Genomic DNA, 18,508 nt, shown 5'->3' with positions numbered 1-18,508 from the left:
CATATTTCACACGGAGCAGATGTTTCTATTAATGCCAGAATTGGGTGGGAATTCAAAGGATGCTTTTGGCTTTTTTTCTCCTCAAAACTCTATTTTACACAATTAAATTGCAACTTGCTGAAGTATTCCAATGAATCACTTCCTTTTTTTTTTTTTCTCCCTGTTTGATTAGTAGGCTCTAAAGGGACAAAAGAATAGTTTTGTATCAGTCTCCCTCAATTACATGTAAAATACATCTGGACAGAGTCTGAAGATCCATCTTTCACTGGCAGTTGCAAAGCCATCGACATAATAAAATAATACTCTGATTGGTATTACAAGGCTGCATTTAAATCATTGGCATTCATGCTCTGAGTCCTTTGCAGGGAGCACAAGCCCTCCATTAGAGAAAAGCTTAATTTTATACTGTGATCTGTGTAAGATGTGCAATGAAAATGAGAAAAAAGAGCTTTTGCAGGGCTGGAGACATAATAATAGAAGCTACAATGGATGTCTGGGCAGCTTTTTCAGTCACTTATAAACTGCAGGTGTCAAATGCATTCTGGAAAGAAGCTGAATCCCAGTTTTAATTACAGTCAGCAGGTTGAGGCATAATTCAAAGCTCTATAATAATTTCAATCCATAATAAAACTCCTCCTACTATCAGTAAGAAGTTTACACCAAGACCAAGGAGAGGATGTGACCTCCTTGCAGCAGCCAAACCTTGAAATTCAGCATCCCACTGAATACCAAGGGTGTTTGGGGTTTTACAAAGTGCCTACTCCTTGCACAATTCTCACAGCAAACCCTGGCATCACAGAGGATGAGCTGAACTAGTCAAACTCATGGTCAGGGTAACAAAGATGTGTCATTGCAGCTTTCATCAAAGGTTCCTTTGACTCAAGTTAGTTTGGAGGAAGGGAAAAAACAAAAGGAAAAAGAAACCACCTGGCTGGAACTGTGTGGGTGAACGCAGGTAAGTTGTATGGGCCACCCCAGGTCTCACAAGGTAAGGCTTTATCTGCAATCTGTTTTACCAGCAACAGCAAGTTTATTGAGCTCAGAGTTGAAGTTCATTTTGTGCTTGAAGGTACATCAATGCCCTGACCCAAACCCGAGTCTCTGGGGCCTTATGCTGATACATCTAATAAAGAATCATATTAAACTACCCTATCTATTAATCATTCTGGGGGAAGAGAGCAGGGTGTGTGTGGTGGTGTGCTGAACTCAGCTGCTGGGGGCTGCTCTCAGAAGTGGGCAGAGCACTCCCTCCAAGCCAGCAGGCAGAGTCTTTGAAGCAGGAGCTAATGATGCCTTGTTATGTGGGAAAACACAGCTCCAGAGTCTGGGGGCAGTCAGCATGTGGGGCTGAGGAGGAAGGTCACTGGAGAGGACACAGAGAGGCAAAGCTGCTGGAGATGGAGGCTTTATGAGCAAGGAGGGTGCTCCTTGCTTGTGCTGTGCTCAGGGAAATACAATCTTATGAAGCAAAGAGTTTCTTCTTGACAGAGCATTCAGCCAACAGACCTGCCCTGTTCCACTCCTTGGCTGTTCCAGAGCAGCCCTGAACTCCAGCCAGAAGGAGAAAGGGGCTCCTGGGGAATCATCTTCCACTGGGTACCAAGAGCCAGAACTGCCTGGGACCCAAGGACTCACTCGAGGAGTTACACAGAGCTGGAATAAGCTACAGGAACAAACCAAAACCACTGGAAGCACTAACTTATAAAATAGTTATATTTGTGCTGACATAACCAGAGAAGCTCTGTGTCATTACCAAAGGTGGCCCCCACCAGTGGCCTTCACCACTGTCAGTATTTAACACCTGCATCCTCACAACCCCCCTGTGAGGAGGGGCAAGGCCATGAGCCCCATTTCCCCAGGGGGAGCCTGTCAAAACTGAGCCACTTTCACCCAGGAAGTCTGCTGCTGAGCAGGGAGAGGAGGTGGGCTTTTCTCTGGGGCTCTGGGGCTGCTTTGTGGTCAGACACCCTGCACAGCCCACAGCTCCTCTGCTCCATCACAGCCACAAGCAGCAGGTGGTGTTTAAATCCTCACAGCCATTACAGTGATCATAAAACAAGAATTGGGGGTGGAGGGGAAAGAACCTGTGGAAAGCCCAATTTGATTTGTAACCAAGTGCCAGTCTCAAACACCTACCACGTTCCTAGTGACATTAATTAAGCGCGTATCAATAAAACAAAGTACTTTAAGAAAGTGGGACTGCTTATCCCCATCACCCTAAAATCACTTAAAACAGGGTTGGAGGGGCTGTCAGGTCTTTTCCCCAGCTTCTGTGATCCCGTGTGGGTGGATCCCTTCAATAAATGGAGCTTATGGTGCTAGCCTGGCTACTTGTGTCAGAGCTGTCCAGCGTCACATCAGGACCCACGTCCACTCCATCAGGATCTGCTTGATCTTTAGCAAAGTTGATGAAAACCTGCAAGTTTAAAGGAAAACAGTCAGTGTGTGACAGCATAAATAATTTATGACATGAATGAATATAAAAAAGGCATGGCTGTTCATTTGACTGTGAGCCTGGAGAGCTCACTCGGGGATGGATTCACGCTGAATTTGAGAATTGCAAATTGTTGGGCTTCTGTGGACTCATGTAAATAAATGGATGTGCATAAATGTTCCTGCATGGAACCTCATTGTCCTGCAGCTCAGGCTCCTCAGGAGCCAGCAAGGCACTGCCTATGCAGTGCTCCTTTCAATCACACTGTAATACAGTCCCATGATTACTTCATAAACCCATCTGTCCCTGTGTAATTGACATCTGTGCACACACAACTGCAGAGTGTACAGAGAGGTGTATGAAATCACAGGTAACAGCCTTCCTTTCAACAGCAGCTAATGAATACAGAAAGGACTCTCACCAGAACACTCCCTGCAATCACATTTGCATATTCACAGAGTCAAGCTGTCCTCCCACAAAATTTGAGCTGGGGCTTCCTGTGCTTTGCCAGCCTGTTTCTCTCACAGACACCGCCCCTTACTGGAGCAGCACTGAGGAAATCCCCTCCCAGACTGCTGTGTCACAGTCCATGCCACTGCAGGGCTGCAGCTCTGCTCCTCTGCCTGGGACAAACCTAATATTCCAGGTGCTGATGCTCAACAGGGTGATTTCTGCTGGATAGTCCTTCTGGCAATCCCTTCAGCTGATGTGCTCCCTATGAGATTTTGTTGCCATTGGGAATGTTGTTCCCAGGGAAAATGGAATGAACCCCAAAGTTTGGAGTAATGCTAAGTGAACTTACAACTTGAAAAGTGAAATTAAGCATATTTTCAGTACTGGTGGAAAGCCTAGCTCTGGTCTTGGGGGTGATTCATAGTCCTGCCCTTCACCCACACCCACGAGGCTCCTGATATCAGCAGTGACAGAGGCAAGAATAGATCCTTTATGCTCCAGGCAGCTTTCTGTGTGTGTTTCCCTAGCACCAGCAGAGGTACCTGGAGGCAGCAGTGCTGACAAAGTACCCCCAGGAGGAATATAGATGGAAATCCCTTTCAAACTGTAGTCTATTGTGTGCAGCAGTCCATTATGTGTAACCATCATTCTGCTCCCCTGTTAGCAGTTTTAAATGGATGGCCTCACATTTTAATTCCTTACCTCCTCCAACGTTGTCTGACTCACAGAGAAGTGCCTGATGTTGAAGGCTGCTTTGTTGCCTTCCAGGAGATCAAATATATTCGCTACCCCTCCTGCAGAGACCGGGACATGGTACTCCACCATCTTGAAATGCTGATCCTGTGGGGACAGGAGTGGTGGGGCAAAGCCCAGAGCCAACAGATCCAACAGCTGGACCATGGCAGGATGAAGGGGCAGGGGCTGTGGTGTCTCCTGAATGTTATTGTCTAGGAGTGACCAGTGTTTCCCCACTGGGAGTTCTTGTGGGGTTTGTGACTGGGGGAGCACAACTAAACTGCAAGGCTGGAAGCTGCAGGGTGCCCATGGCATTTTGCAGCTCCAGGTGTGCAGTTTTGATCCATGCAGAGATTGGGTTACAGACAATAGATGGGATTTGTGACTCAGTTACTCTGGTTTTACAATTACTCAGTACTGGAAGTACTGGAAGCATCTCTACCCACTGAACCTAAAGGGGGTTTCCATCCATTCCAGGCTTCAGTGGGAAGGGCATTCCCAAGGCAGAGGGTCACCTAACAGCTGCCTTCCAGGGTCACTGCAGCAGTTTGGCTGATGTTACTTCAGCCACCAGGAACTGGAGTGCTCCAGCCCTCAGAAAATGTAGCTGAAAGCAGTGACAAGTGTGGCTCTGAGAGCTCAGATCTATGTGCACAGTATGACACAAGATGTCCACCTTGCAAGGATCTTCTTGGTCACTTGAAGGGATTTTGAAAGCCTCTCCTGAAAGCATTTGCCTGGCTTACCTTCAGGCATGTATTTGGGAAGTGTGACTTCATGAACTCTGTCAGTTTCTCAGTGCAAACTGTGCTGCTGTTTAAGTGCATCTTCACAGTGAATCCTCTTCCAAATCTAGGGGAAAAAGAAAATCACAATTAACGCTGCAGAAAAGAGAAAAACAGATGAAGAAACTCCTTTGAGAGTGCTGCACAGCCTCTTTGGGGAAATCTAATCCAGGCACGGTGCAGCTTGAATGGGGTCAGGGTTGTTAACCTGGAGTGAAACTTAGTAAGAAGCTGAGCTATTGTTATAACTAATAAAACCAAAGCTCAGCCCTAATACACATTTCTCATTTGTAGCAGTGAACAAAATACTTTGGGGGACACATTCTGGGAAGACAGGCTGTGAGGGAGTAGAAAGTGCATTAGTTAACACAGAATTTCAGCAGTGTATAAGGGGCATGAACCAGGAAAAGTCATTGCTTTGATAACACAGGTCTCATGTTCAGAGCACTCAGAGCTGTAGGTCAGTAACTCCAGAGGCTGTTCAGTGAAAGTGAAATAGGTTCACTTTACTGACCTGCTCTTGATGTGCTGCAAAGAGCCAATGCACTGGAAACTCCCATTCACCATGATGGCCAGCCTGGTACACAGGGCTTCACACTCCTCCATGCTGCCAAACCAACCAACAAACTCTAGTTAGTCATTGAGAAAGTATAAAAATATGGTTAATACCTGGAGAACACCACTGATCTTCCCTAAAGTGGGGCTCTGTGGACACCACATTCAGCCACAACAAACCTCCAAACCTGTCACAGCTTGGTGCCCTGAAACTGTGCAAGGACCAGGGAGGGATGGGTCTCTCCACACTTCTGCTGACCCCAAAAAGGGAGGCAGAGCAGCCCAGCCCTACCTGTGGGATGTGAGTATCACTGAGCATTTGTTCTGCACTTCCTCACTGATGATTTTCCAAAGGTGGCGTTTGGCGTTCGGGTCCATTCCAGAGCTTGGCTCATCCTGTTGGGAAAGACAGGACTGGATGGAAATTTGCACTCAAAAAGTAAACAAGCCTGGGCTCAGGCAGCAGTTTAGTATAGAGAGAATTCCCCCCTCCTATTTTTATTGAGATTTTTTTTATCTCACAAAGCAGCAGGAGCACTGGCAGGTGGTCAGAAGTAAAGGCAGCACTGCTGGGCTCAATAGAAGTTGGGATAAGGGATAATTATTTCCACTAGGTATCCAACTTAATATTGGAAATCCTGCTCACAGAGGTCTGCACACATTGAGTGCACAGCAATTGGGAAAACTGCACAAAAAGGTAGGTTTTACCCTTGGGGTAAGCCCATGGAAGAACTAGAAATTCAGAGTGAAAGACAAGACAGGAAGCCAAACCTAGAAAAGCAGTCATGTTCTAATCCTGAGAAAAGTGCCCCCTTTGCTCTCCTACAGTTTTGGAGCCTTGGCTGCTGCTTTTCTTGCAAGGCTGTGCAGGTAAGTTGATAGAAATAAAAGACAAGACAGAGCAGAGTTTAATTGGCAAATATATGGTCTAATTTTGACTTCTGGAAGATGCTGCCAGAGAAACTGAAAGACTTGCCACTCTCTTATGCCCTCAAAGAAAAGATGACTATTTGCTGGAATCTGAACTTTCCTGTGATGGTTTCTGTTGTCAGGCCAAGTATGGGCACTTGGGGAGTGTCCCTTAAGCTGTGCCTGAGGAGGTTTTGTGAGACTGTCCAAGCTATCCTGCCTGCCCAAGGACCTGCTCCTCTTCCCTCTCAACAAGACCCCATTTCTCACCAGCAGCAGAATGGATGGGTTGCCAATGAGAGCCAGAGCAGTTGACAGCTTCCTGTTGGTGCCATAGCTGCACATAGAGGTGACTCTGTCCTTGTAGGCCATCAGGTTCAGCCGGTGCAGGAGCTGCAGTACAACCTAGGGAACAAGAGTTCTGCTTCCACAACATGCCCAGCCCATGGATTACCACACATGGATCTACTGAAGGACTGATTTAAAGGCTCCAAATGACAGAAATGCTGCAAGTCAAAGCCTTTGTTACTCACTCCCTTGATGTCCCCCTCTGGGATGCCGTGCAGCCGAGCGTAGTAGTACATGTGCTCCTCCACGGTCAGCAGGTCATCCAAGGCATCCTCCTGAGGACAGTAGCCAAAGAGTGACCAGTGGGCCTCACTGATGTCATTCAAGGACCTGTGGAAGGAGGTTGGAACATCAGTGTAACCTCATTGAATTGCCAGTGGGCCTCACTGATGTCATTCAAGGACCTGTGGAAGGAGGTGGCACATCACTGGAACCTCACTGAATTGCCAGTGGGCCTCACTGATGTCATTCAGGGACCTGTGGAAGGAGGTTGGTACATCACTGGAACCTCACTGAATTGCCAGTGGGCCTCACTGATGTCATTCAAGGACCTGTGGAAGGAGGTGGCTCATCACTGGAACCTCACTGAATTGCCAGTGGGCCTCACTGATGTCATTCAGGGACCTGTGGAAGGAGGTTGGAACATCAGTGTAACCTCACTGAATTGCCAGTGGGCCTCACTGATGTCATTCAAGGACATGTGGAAGGAGGTGGCACATCACTGGAACCTCACTGAATTGCCAGTGGGCCTCACTGATGTCATTCAAGGACCTGTGGAAGGAGGTGGCTCATCACTGGAACCTCACTGAATTGCCAGTGGGCCTCACTGATGTCATTCAAGGACCTGTGGAAGGAGGTGGCTCATCACTGGAACCTCACTGAATTGCCAGTGGGCCTCACTGATGTCATTCAGGGACCTGTGGAAGGAGGTTGGAACATCAGTGTAACCTCACTGCATTGCCAGTGGGCCTCACTGATGTCATTCAAGGACCTGTGGAAGGAGGTTGGTACATCACTGGAACCTCACTGAATTGCCAGCGCGCTCTGGAATCAAACGGGAGGGAGAAAAATCCCTTTCTCCTACTCCCTACCCACCTCCCCAACCCTTGAAGGAAAATGCAGTGGAAAGCTGCAGAGCTCCAGCTTTCAGCCCCCCAGTTCTGTAGAAGCTGCATGTCCAGTATGTAGCTCTCCAGTTACTGCCAGCACAGCTGCCACCAAGCCTACACCTGGTCAGAAAAGCTTTGAGCTGAGCCCTGCTGGGCTCCAGGTCTGGCTTAGAAGTGGGATCACACTGCTGAGGATCTGAGCCTGATCCCATCTGCAATGGGCTGAAGTGGAACAAACACCTCTGAGCAGCAAATTGCAACCCCCTAGGAAGCAACCATGCCACATTCAAAGGATGATTTCCCTGGTTTATTTACTTTTGCTCTGGTTTGAGTGTTTTATTTCAGGCTTTTACATTTCTTTTCCTTTCCCACCCAGCCTTAAAAACTGCTCTCAGGTTGATTTGCTTCCCCAGAAATCATATCCTCCATACCCAGAGTGATCCTGGACCCGCAGCCTTCCGCTGGATGCTCCAATATCCCCTGTCAGCATCTTAAAGATTGTTGTCTTTCCAGCTCCATTCACACCAAGCAAGCCAAAGCACTGGGAAAGAAAAGTCAAAATGTAAACATGCTGTATTTGGAATGCAGAAACATTGCTCTGAGATGGGTGCTCAGTGCACCTTGGCCCTTCTTTTTCCAGCCCCTTGAGCAAGATGAACTGCCAGAGGAACTCAGAGCATGCCAGTGTTATAATGGAGGTTGTTTATGGTGCAATATACTCCAGCTTATATTAGCACCATTTGTTTAATGTGGTGAAGAACCAAGGATGTGTCTCCAGTAGAGTCAATCCTTTTACTGTGAGCTGCATTTCTGCAGGAGCTCAGGCCCAAATCCCCATCAGCTCATCTGTGCCAAGCCTCCCCTTGACAGGGACAGAGCTGCTCCTGGGAATGGGGTGAGTGAGGTTTGGCACTGGTTAAAACCTCGATCAACACAGTGGTTTTGTCACATTGTATCACCAAAGCACTACCTTAATAATAATTGTCTCCCTGTAGTGTAGTTCCAGCATGTCATGGTAAAATCCACATTTTATAGCTAAGGTTGGAGATAGGCAGTTGTGTGTTGCATCAGCCATCTCCCTTGTGCTGGTAATTACTGTTATTTTGCCATCATTAGTACAGACCAGCTGATGGGAAAGCCCTCCTGTGCTGGGGATGCACAGCAATCCATGGCTCTTCCCCACCTTGGTCCATACAGGAACAGGATCTGTGCCCAGTCTGCAGTGCAGGGCCATAGCTCCTGCTTACAGGTGGGGAATGATGCCCTGAATCCCACCAGCATCAGGGTGAATTTTGCTAGAAGTCAGAGACCTCAGTGGCAGTCCTGGCTTACAAAACATCCTCAGCCATAAAGACTAGCACAATGTCCATGTGAGGATACTGTCCTTTCATCTCCGTGGGACCCAGGCAATTAAAATAAACCAGATGCCAAGGATTAATTCCAAGCTTCCCCACAAGGTGCACAGCCTGAGGTACAATCTGGTCTCCAGTTTCCTCTGGATATCAGAGGTGCTCTGTGTACTCCTGTCTTTTAATTTCTCAGGGAGGCAACTGCACTGACATGACCAAAGAATGTTGTTTTCTTTGGAGCTAATTTTAGGTCCTGATTCATGAAAATATGTGTTCAGCTGGAGTGATTTGTCTTCCCCTGATGGGAAAACACAAGCAGATAAGCCTGACTCACCATCTCCCATGCAGTTCAGGTGAATAATTCCAGCTGGACACGTTCTGCTGTCTTCATTTACCACCTGGTGATCCCCAGTGACCCCCCCCCAAGACTGCAATGTACAAACAGAGCATGCAGACATTTTGCTCTGAATGTAGATCTCCATCAATCCCCATCCACCTTCCCTCCTTCTAGGGCCTTCAAACTGTCACTTGATGTCCCAAATGCACCAGGAGACTTTTGTCACTGCTGTAACCCCAAGAATCAATAAATGAGGCAAACAAAGGAAAAGACCAGAGCAGAACAAACAATTACAGAAGGTGGCAGTGACAGGGGAAGGTGCCTGCAGCCTCTTCCCTTCACTCACCTCCCCAGCAGGGATGCCAAGGCTGATGTTCTTCACTGCTGTGATGCGTTTGTGAGGGAGGTGGTAGATCTTGGTGAGGTTCTGGAGCTGCACCACGTCGAAATCAGCTTTGCCAGACTCCACCCGGCTCCTCTCTGCCTGGACATCCCCATCCTCCACGGCCGCAGGGGGCAGAAGGGAGGCTTTGCCATGGACTCTGTCAAACAGGAACCTGGGGCAGGGCAGAGAGGGACTCAGCCTCCAGTACCAGCCGGGATAGATCCCAGGGAGCCTCCCTGTGAGACCCCAGGGCATGCACACAATACTCAGATATACAGTTTCTATTCTCTCCTGGTATTTGCTCCACCCTGTGTTCTCTTCCTGACTGTTTTTTTCCCCTCTTTTTCAGCAGATATTCTGGGCTGGAGCAGGTCCTGCCTTGTGGACAGCTCCTAATGCAGGTGACAGGGATGTTCTCACTCCTCTCTGTGTGCACCCAGGGCAGAGGAGATGGGGAGAGCCAAACAGAGGAGGCTGTCAGTAGAATGACTGCCCTCATCAACAGCTGAGCATCCATCCACCAAGCCCCAAACCCAGGGCTGCAGTGCCAGCCAGCACCAACTACCAGGGCACTCTGTAAACTACACCTCTGCTAGTTAATATTCTAATATTAACTGAGAGAAAACTCACTCCACATTCACAAATTGTCCTGGAAATCATGTGCTGCATAATTGCCAGTGATGGTGCATGAGCCCAGAATGAGACCATGGAGCTGTGCCTGGGGCTGTTCCCAGTGAGGCTCCAGATGTTACTTAGTGTCACAGACATCTCTTATGGAAAATCCTTTCTTTAGGATTTTTTTCTCCTGAGAAGCTGAGAGGCCTCAGGAACAAAATGTAAACAATGATTATCTGCTGCTGTGGAATGGAACAGGTGGGTCTGTGATTGGCCCATCTTGGATGTTTCTAATTAATGGCCAATCACAGCCCAGCTGGCTCGGACAGAGAGTCTGAGCCACAAACCTTTGTTATCATTCTTTCTTTTTCTATTCTTAGCTAGCCTTCTGATGAAATCCTTTCTTCTATTCTTTTAGGATAGTTTTAATATAATATATATCATAAAATAATAAATCAGCCTTCTGAAACATGGAGTCAGATCCTCATCTCTTCCCTCATCCTGGGACCCCTGTGAACACGGTCACAACTTAGGACTTAGGCTCCAGATGTTACTTACTCCAGGACCTTGTTCCAGACTCTCTGGACCATCCTGTCATGCACTGTGAGTCGAATGGCAAAGAACACAGTGCCCTGGATGAACATGGCCAGCAGCTTGGATGTGGTCTTGTCCAGCTCAAAGGTTTTGTCAGGGTAGTCCACTCCATAGGCTCTTAAGAAGCCCAGCAGTGCCTGATCCTGAGACAGTTCAATCAAGCCATAGCCAAAGCAAAATTGTGGGAACAGGAGGAACACATGCCTTAAATTTTCAGCAAGATCATGCAAGCCCTGGAAAAAAAAAAAACAAAGAGCAGCACAGTTAGTCACTGCTTTTATTCATGGAATAAATTCATAGGTTTTACTGTGGGACTGAAGTGTAACAATTACATTGGGATTTGCCTGTGTCTCAGCAGAGATAAATTGAGAGCAAAGAGCTCTGCAGACAGCTCGTTTCACAGGCACAAGGTCATAAAAGTCAACAGGCAGCTCTGAGGTTGTGATCACCCATAGTAAACAGCAGCCAGTTCCCAGCATGGTCCCTGCTGCTGCTCCAGCACCCTGAACCCACTCAGGAGCCAGAGCTGAGTCCTGCCACTGGGCCCCTCTAATCTGTCCAGCACAGCCTGCTCCCCTGGAGCACTGCCCTGGCTGTTTTCCTTGGACAAACATCTCCATAAAACAAAAGATTTGGCTTTTCTAGACATAGAAGGGCTTTTCCAGCTAATTCACAGCAGAACAGCCCAGTGCAGTCTCACAGTAAAGAACTCTGGTACATTTCTAGCAGAAGAAAGGATTAGTGCACAAAGCAAACTGGAGAGGCACTAAATTAGCATGGAAGAGAACTGACTCCCTGCCACTAGGGCACAGAAGGATGAAAGGTGATCATAATTGCATATTCCTAAAATCCAAGGGGTTGCTGAACAAACTCTGTCCAGACAGAGAGAAAAATCCAACCCAGCTATTGTAATGGCTCTCCAGAAAAAAAGAAATCTAAGTGTAAGGTGTGCATTTTATCCCAGCCATTCTCAGGCAGATCTCAGTTTAAGAGAGGGCTTTACTTTAGGGAATCATCACTGTCTCTGGGTTGTTTTTCATCCTTGCAGGGAGAAGATGACTGCATTACAGACTGGAATGACAGACAGCTGGTGCTGGGTTAACTGCAGCACATGTCAGACTCAGGGCAGTGACATTCAGCTGTCACTCCCCACAGCTCACACTCAAGAACTCAGCAATGGTTTGAAGTGTCCATCAACAACTTCTTATCAAGCATCTCCACCACCTCCTGCCCTCCCCATCTTCCATCACCAGGGTGGTTATAAACTGTCCTCAGTTTTCTCCCTCTCTTTTCATGTTCTCCCCTCTGTCACTATCATTTCCTTCTCTGCTGGGGGTGCAGATTTACAGACCAGCAAGATCCATATGTGACTCGTGTCCTGTCTGTAGGGAGCCCCATGAAATCCTGTGGCTGTGTCCAGCTGCTACAGACCTGATCAAAGCCACCAAGCCCACAAGAAGCCTCCTGCTGGGTCACCACAGGGTCAGTACCTACCTGGTCTGTGGCCTTTTCCTGGGAGAGCAGGAACACAACAGAGTGAGTGATAATGGTGTTGATGCCAAAGAACAGGTTGACACAGACATAAACAATGAAGGCCATCCCTGTTTCCTTGAAAAGCCCAGCCAGCAGGTACATCCAGGAAAATGATGCATATCTATAAATACCAACAAAGCAGAGAAAACCATGGTAACTCAAAGGCTACTTTGAAAACAAACCACTGAAGACATCAGACAACACAGAATCATTGGATGGTTTGAGTTGGAAGAGAGCTTAAAGCCCATCCAGTTCCACCCCCTGCCATGGGCAGGGACACCTGCCACTAGATCAGGTTGCTCCAAGCCCTGTCCAACCTGGCTTTGAACACTCCCAGAGTTGGAACACAACAGCTCTGTTTTGGCATGTAATTACATTTCCACATGACAGAGCTTAAAGAAAGGAAAAATGCCTTTGTGTCTGTTAGAATTTGGAGAAAAGGTTTATGAGATCTATTTGAACATGGAACCCCACCTGAAAACAGAGATACTGGGCCTGGAGGATTCAAGTCTAAGTTTTCCAGAATTGTGCTACTGCTGTTTATTTTGCTCTCTGCTATTAGAATGCTCTTGAACTTTGCAAGAGGTCAGCAAGCATTTGCATATAGCTTGGGCTGTTTCTGGGACCTTGGAGATTTCTATATCCTCACGTAGGGATTGCTTTGAATAAAGCAGGCATGACAACAATGCTTCACCTCCCTGCTCCTGGAAGGAGCAACTCAGTCACTGTTTGGGAAGGGCATGTTGAAGAGAAAAGCCCACATATTCCCCCCTGGATCTCAGACTGCAGCAGCCTGCAAGAGCCAGTTCCTTACCCTGTGCAGTGATATTTAAATAACTAAGCTCCACACTTACCCAAAGAGCAACAGCAGAAGAAATACTGCCACTAAGTTACTGTTGTTGCAAAAAGCTGGGATCTGGAAGGCTGAAATAACTCCTACTGAGAGTCCAGTAGGGACCATAAAAAGTACCTGCAAAATGATATTTAAAAAGTGTTACTAGGACAACAGTTCTGAAACACCTTCCTACAACCATACAGCAGAAACAATGCTAGGACTGAATCTGGTCCCACAAATGCAGCTTGGTTTGGTTTTTCTAGGGAAACCAAACACAGGTGGGCTCTCAATTCCCCCAAGATGAACTGCAGATGAATTCCCACAAAGCCTCTTTGAATAGGCAAAGCCTCAGCACTGAGGAGAGTGGGCAGAAAGTACCTTAAAAAAAAGGTTGTGAATGAAAAATACCCCTCTGGGTTTTCTGTTAGCCTTGCAGTCAGACCACTTCACTGTGCCCTGTAAATCTAGTCTTTATAGGGTTGAGTCAAGCCAGAGAGCTACCAAAGTCTGCCTGGAGAGCTCCCTCTCCTCCCCAGCTCTGGGATTTAGCAGAATTTACTGGCAGGGATTCACTGAGAAATATCAAGTTGCCGAGAGCTCTGGATTAGTTTCAGCCCGCTGAATACCGACGGTGCAAGGGCTCCGGGGATTTTGCCACAGGCTGATTTACAAATATGCAGGGCTGGAGGGAGGGCCCGGAGCGGGCAGGCAGGCACAGACCGGCTCCACCCTCCCTGCAGTGCACTGCCGAGCCAGGCTGGGGCCACGCTGCCCTGGGACCCCTTCCATTCCTCCTGCAGGGCAGGGCATCCTTGTGCTGCTGCTTTGGGATCACTCCCATTCCTCCTGCAGGGCAGGGGATCCTGTGCTGCTGCTTTGGGACCCCTTCCATTCCTCCTGCAGGGCAGGGCATCCTTGTGCTGCTGCTTTGGGACCCCTTCCATTTCTCCAGCAGGGCAGGGGATCCTATGCTGCCGCCCTGGGACCCCTTCCATTCCTCCTGCAGGGCAGGGCATCCTTCAGGGCATCCTTGTGCTGCTGCCTTGGCATCCCTTCCATTCCTCCTGCAGGGCAGGGGATCCTGTGCTGCTGCTTTGGGATTCCTTCCAGCCCTCCTGCAGGGCAGGGGATCCTGTGCTGCTGCTTTGGGACCCCTTCCATTCCTCCTGCAGGGCAGGGGATCCTTGTGCTGCTGCTTTGGGAGCCCTTCCATTCCTCCTGCAGGGCAGGGCATCCTTGTGCTGCTGCCCTGGGACCCCTTCCATTCCTCCTGCAGGGCAGGGCATCCTTGTGCTGCTGCTTTGGGACCCCTTCCATTCCTCCTGCAGGGCAGGGCATCCTGTGCTGCTGCCTGCACTCATCAGCCCCTCCAAGCAGGCACTTGTGGCTCACATTCCCCTTGGGATTCCAGCTGTTGGCTCTCCCTGCACCAAAGAGGGTCAATCACCCAAATGCCCTTGAGGGTTTCCTGTTTTGGGCAGCAATGGAATCACTGGGATTTCAGGCACTTGCAGACCTGCAGCAGCAGAAATGTGTTGGATAAGTGGAGCTGGTCACCACTGCAGCCCAGCTGGCAGTGCCCAGGCTCAGCAGCTCAGCTTGGCTGCACTGCCCATTCCCTGTGTGAGGGTCTGACACCTGCACCACAGGGAATGCAGAACACACAAAGCACTTCAGCCTACAGACACTCCAAACATTTTTCCCCTTGGCCCAGCAATGTTTTCCAACAGTGCCATGAACCCTCTGCACCAGGAGGAAACAGCTTCAGGAGGAACAAGGGCACACCTATGCCAGGGAATAGTGCTGGGAGCTCAGCAAGGCACATCCATGCAGCACTGTGAAAAAGAACTGCTCAGGTCCTGCAAGGCTGCATTTGTAGCTTTTCCTGGCTTAAAAACTTTGTAACACAGACAGCATTCCAGCCAGAGGTGGGGTTTTGCCCAGCAGGGCTGTGTCAGCTGAGGGATGCCTGCTGCTGTAGGATCCCAGAGTGGCTGCAGTGGCTGTAGCCTCGAGCCCCAAAGCCTCACCCCAGATCTGTGGAGCCTGAGTGACAGCAGATCCAGCCCTGCAAGCTGTCAGAGCAGCAGCTGAGTGCTGGGATGGAAATCAGGCTGCAGCCTGCTCCCTGCTGCTCCCATATAAATGTGCTGGGTGTTTTACACACACTCCAGAGAGCAGGAATGCCTTTGCTTGGCAGACTCCAGTGCTGCAGCTCACATTTAATCCACCCCAGTGCCTTGGAGAACAATTACTACACAACACTCTTGGTAGCAATAAGAAGAACTTTAAATAAAGAACTTTTTTTCCCCTCCATGGTGTGTAATGCTCCCCCTGGTGCATTTAGGAATGTGAATTATTTACCAGATCATAAACCAAGTTGGTCACCCAGTAGGTTGTCATCCCAATGCCTGAAATGTGCTGCAGCTGCTTGGCTTTGGTTTGGTGCTCCTTGACCATGTAGAGCACAAAGCTTGCTGTGGTGATGGAGTAGCCCACCAAAACAGACATGGACACTATGATGTCCAGTAAGCTGTTGAGCCTAGGAAAAAAAGGAGAGAAAGATGAATTTGGTGTGTGAAAGTGGCAGATTTCCCTCACTGTTGAGGCTCAGAAGGAATAAGGTCCTGATTCTGGGACAGATCTTTTATAATCCTGGAATAGTTTGGGGCTGGAGGGGACCTCAAAGCTTATCCCATTCCACCCCCTGCCATGGGCAGGGACACCTTCCACTACCCCAGGCTGCTCCAAGCCTGTCCAATTTGGCCTTGGAGACTTCCAGGGATGGCCTCACTCACCACCCTCACAGAGGGGAATTTCCTCCTTTCTCTGCTCCCTGTGCTGATGGCAATGATTTCCAGCAAAAGGGACTCATAGGACTGAACTGGAGTGCTGGAGTGGAAGGGCCAGAAGGAAAATAATGCCATCATCATCATCATCATCATCATCATTATTATTATTATTATTATTATTGTTATTATTTTATTTATATGCCCAAACACACAAAAGTGTGAGACTGTAGCTGTGACTTCCAGATCTCCATGAGATCCTGCAAAAAAACCCCCACAGGAATCCCCAGCTCTGGTGGCAAGTAGGACACTATTCATGAATAGGGGGAATGAACACAAGTGAGAACAGTTTCATCACTTAGAGAAGGATATCCAGTAATTTAGGCTGGTTTATGGTTTGCAATAAGCTGGTTTGCTCCTTTTAAAGCTAAAAAATTTCAGGCATCAGCCAAATGAATCTTCTTACATTACTTGTTCTTGACTCTGTCCTCCAGGATATGGGTGAGCTGATAGGAAAATACCTATGGGAGGAAAAAAAGAAAAAAAAGAAATTGAAAATGTGTCCAAATTAAAGCTTCCTTCACCAGCTACTGCTATTGATAACAATATGGAAAACAGAGAGAAAAGAGAAGAAAAGCAGATCAAAAGTGTGTGTCTGCTCTGTCATCTCTGTGTGATCTTGGGCAGGATTTTGAGCCTCCTCCTTTTTCCTGGGATTTCACTTGGCTGCAGAGCAGATCTGAAATTCAAACCCTGGGCCTGTTCCTCCAGCTGTGTGGCTGCCAGCCCCATTCCCTCCCCACACTCAAATCAGGCACTGTGGGGCTGTGCATTCCAGCTCAGACCCCTCAGCACTGCCACCTTCCAAACTGATGGATGTGTTCTGCTCCAGAGCTGCTGTCTGCTGATCCCACCTTGTTCCATTTGTTCTTTTATCACCAGCAACAAGTCCTTCCCTGCTGCCCTCCTTCACAACTGCTACCTGCCTGTGATAGATGTCTTTCTCCATATGGGATCTCTGGAGGTGAGAGCAGAAACCCAGGTAAGCTACTTTTGCCCCTAGTGTGGTAGTGAGTTAATTCTGAACTGTTCTGTCTTAAAAAGCTAGGAAAAAGAATAAAATAAAGAGTGTTTTGATCAAAGTTACTAGCAAAAATTTAATTATCACACTGATAAGTCCCTATGATGTTTTAAAATGGGTTTGTATCAGGCCCAAACTTCAACTGAGAAATTTTCTGCTTATGTGCAGGTATCTTCAGATGAGGTTTCAGCACTCCTTCTCCTAGCCCAGAAGCCACTAGCATTGTTCACCACAGTGCTTCTGCCATGTCTGGAGGCATTTTGTGCCCACAAAAGCAAAAGGCAGAGCATGGAGGGGCTCTGGTGGGCCAGTCCCAACCTCCAGTGCAGGTCTCTGCCTTGGCCCCACCAGGATGGCAGCCCAGTCCCTAAGACTCCAGAGCCTGAGAAAGGCTCCCATGTTTATGTGCCTAAAAATGAGGCTCTCAACTCATATTTTGACACCTAAGAAAATGCCTCAGGGAGTGCTGGGGGACTTCCTGCTGCTCTAAAATTCAGAGATTTTCTATATCATGCCACCTGTGGAATTTAAACTCCTCACAGCCAGGTGGCAGACCTTAGGAATGATGTGATGAAGAATTATCCTGGGTAATTTTCCCTAAGAATGGGCACACTGACAGGGGGGACCAGAAGGGAGGAGCCTGAGGGTTTAGCTGACCAAATGCCATACTCAGCAAATGAATTTGAAAGGGAGGATTTAATTAGAAATTAATTTTGGAGGAAAAAAAAAAAACCCTGACCAAACCTCAGTCCTGTCATCAGTGAGAGAAATGGGATTAAAATCCTGGACTGCTGATAAAGCCATACAAACAGCCAGGAAACGTTTCCCTTCTCCAAAAGGGAGAGAGAGAAAGAAAGATATTGTCTGTCTAATCTGTTAATACTTCACTATAAAGCCATTTTCCTTTACTGCAGCTTAGGCTAGAAGTCAAAATTTCCATTTCAATGCTTCCTCCTTTTTTGTTAGCTGGGATTGAGAGAAGAGAAAGCACAATATACAGAAGTCAAAAGCTATTATGACTTGCTTAGTGACAGGGTAAAAAGCTTTTTATGTATTTTTTTTTAAATATACCCAGTCTAAGTCAAACCTCTAAAGCAGGACTGGCACCTCTTTCTGACTGCTGAAGTGACAACACACTTTTATCTGGCCATTTCAATGGCTCTTAAACCATCATTTATTTGTCACAACAACAACTCCATTGAGCTGCCAGGAGCATACCCCACAGAACGTGCCTTCAGCTGTGTCTCAGACTGGATTTACTCCACCTCAGGGGAACCAGCCTCATCCACTCATTTTATTTCACCCCTTCTCTGGCTTGGATGATGAGTGGGAAGCACAGAATTGTCTGTCTGGTCATTTACTACTAAGCATTTCTTTCCAAAAACACCTAAGCAGCAGGACAGATGGAAAAAAAATACCTGCTGCTATTCTTTCCCCCTGAAAATTGCTATTTTGCTGGTAGAAAACTTTCCCTGTGAAACTTTCTGGCTGTTCACAAGAGCTTCCTGCCTTTGCTCTTTGCTCTTTCCCAACACAGCATGTGTTGGGAATAGAGAGGCTGAACAAGGAGCTTCACTGCTCAATAATTCAGCTGCTCTGGGATGTTGCTGCTGCTGGAAGTGCCTGGCTGGGGTCTCCTCTCTGGCAGCTCTGTCATGTGTA

At 47.9% G+C, this 18,508-nt stretch overlaps 1 protein-coding gene across 1 annotated transcript in view; it reads right to left on the bottom strand.

Moving 5' to 3' along the window:
- ABCA12 (ATP binding cassette subfamily A member 12) overlaps nucleotides 1-18,508 on the bottom strand; it is a gene marked incomplete at its 5' end in the record, with an annotated part of 55,833 nt that continues 37,325 nt past the window's right edge. Inside the window, 14 exons of the mRNA XM_054636489.2 lie at nucleotides 1-2,416; nucleotides 3,590-3,727; nucleotides 4,369-4,474; nucleotides 4,922-5,014; nucleotides 5,255-5,358; nucleotides 6,142-6,276; nucleotides 6,405-6,549; nucleotides 7,760-7,869; nucleotides 9,361-9,571; nucleotides 10,573-10,841; nucleotides 12,103-12,262; nucleotides 12,996-13,111; nucleotides 15,341-15,518; nucleotides 16,232-16,286. Of these exons, the coding sequence (XP_054492464.2) occupies nucleotides 2,297-2,416; nucleotides 3,590-3,727; nucleotides 4,369-4,474; nucleotides 4,922-5,014; nucleotides 5,255-5,358; nucleotides 6,142-6,276; nucleotides 6,405-6,549; nucleotides 7,760-7,869; nucleotides 9,361-9,571; nucleotides 10,573-10,841; nucleotides 12,103-12,262; nucleotides 12,996-13,111; nucleotides 15,341-15,518; nucleotides 16,232-16,286 (1,940 nt within the window). The remainder of the gene's footprint in view (nucleotides 2,417-3,589; nucleotides 3,728-4,368; nucleotides 4,475-4,921; nucleotides 5,015-5,254; nucleotides 5,359-6,141; nucleotides 6,277-6,404; nucleotides 6,550-7,759; nucleotides 7,870-9,360; nucleotides 9,572-10,572; nucleotides 10,842-12,102; nucleotides 12,263-12,995; nucleotides 13,112-15,340; nucleotides 15,519-16,231; nucleotides 16,287-18,508) is intronic.

The sequence above is a fragment of the Agelaius phoeniceus genome, chromosome 7 (genome assembly GCF_051311805.1).
Source record: "Agelaius phoeniceus isolate bAgePho1 chromosome 7, bAgePho1.hap1, whole genome shotgun sequence".
Taxonomy (NCBI): Eukaryota; Metazoa; Chordata; class Aves; order Passeriformes; family Icteridae; genus Agelaius; species Agelaius phoeniceus.
This window is presented reverse-complemented; position numbering and strand designations above follow the sequence as displayed.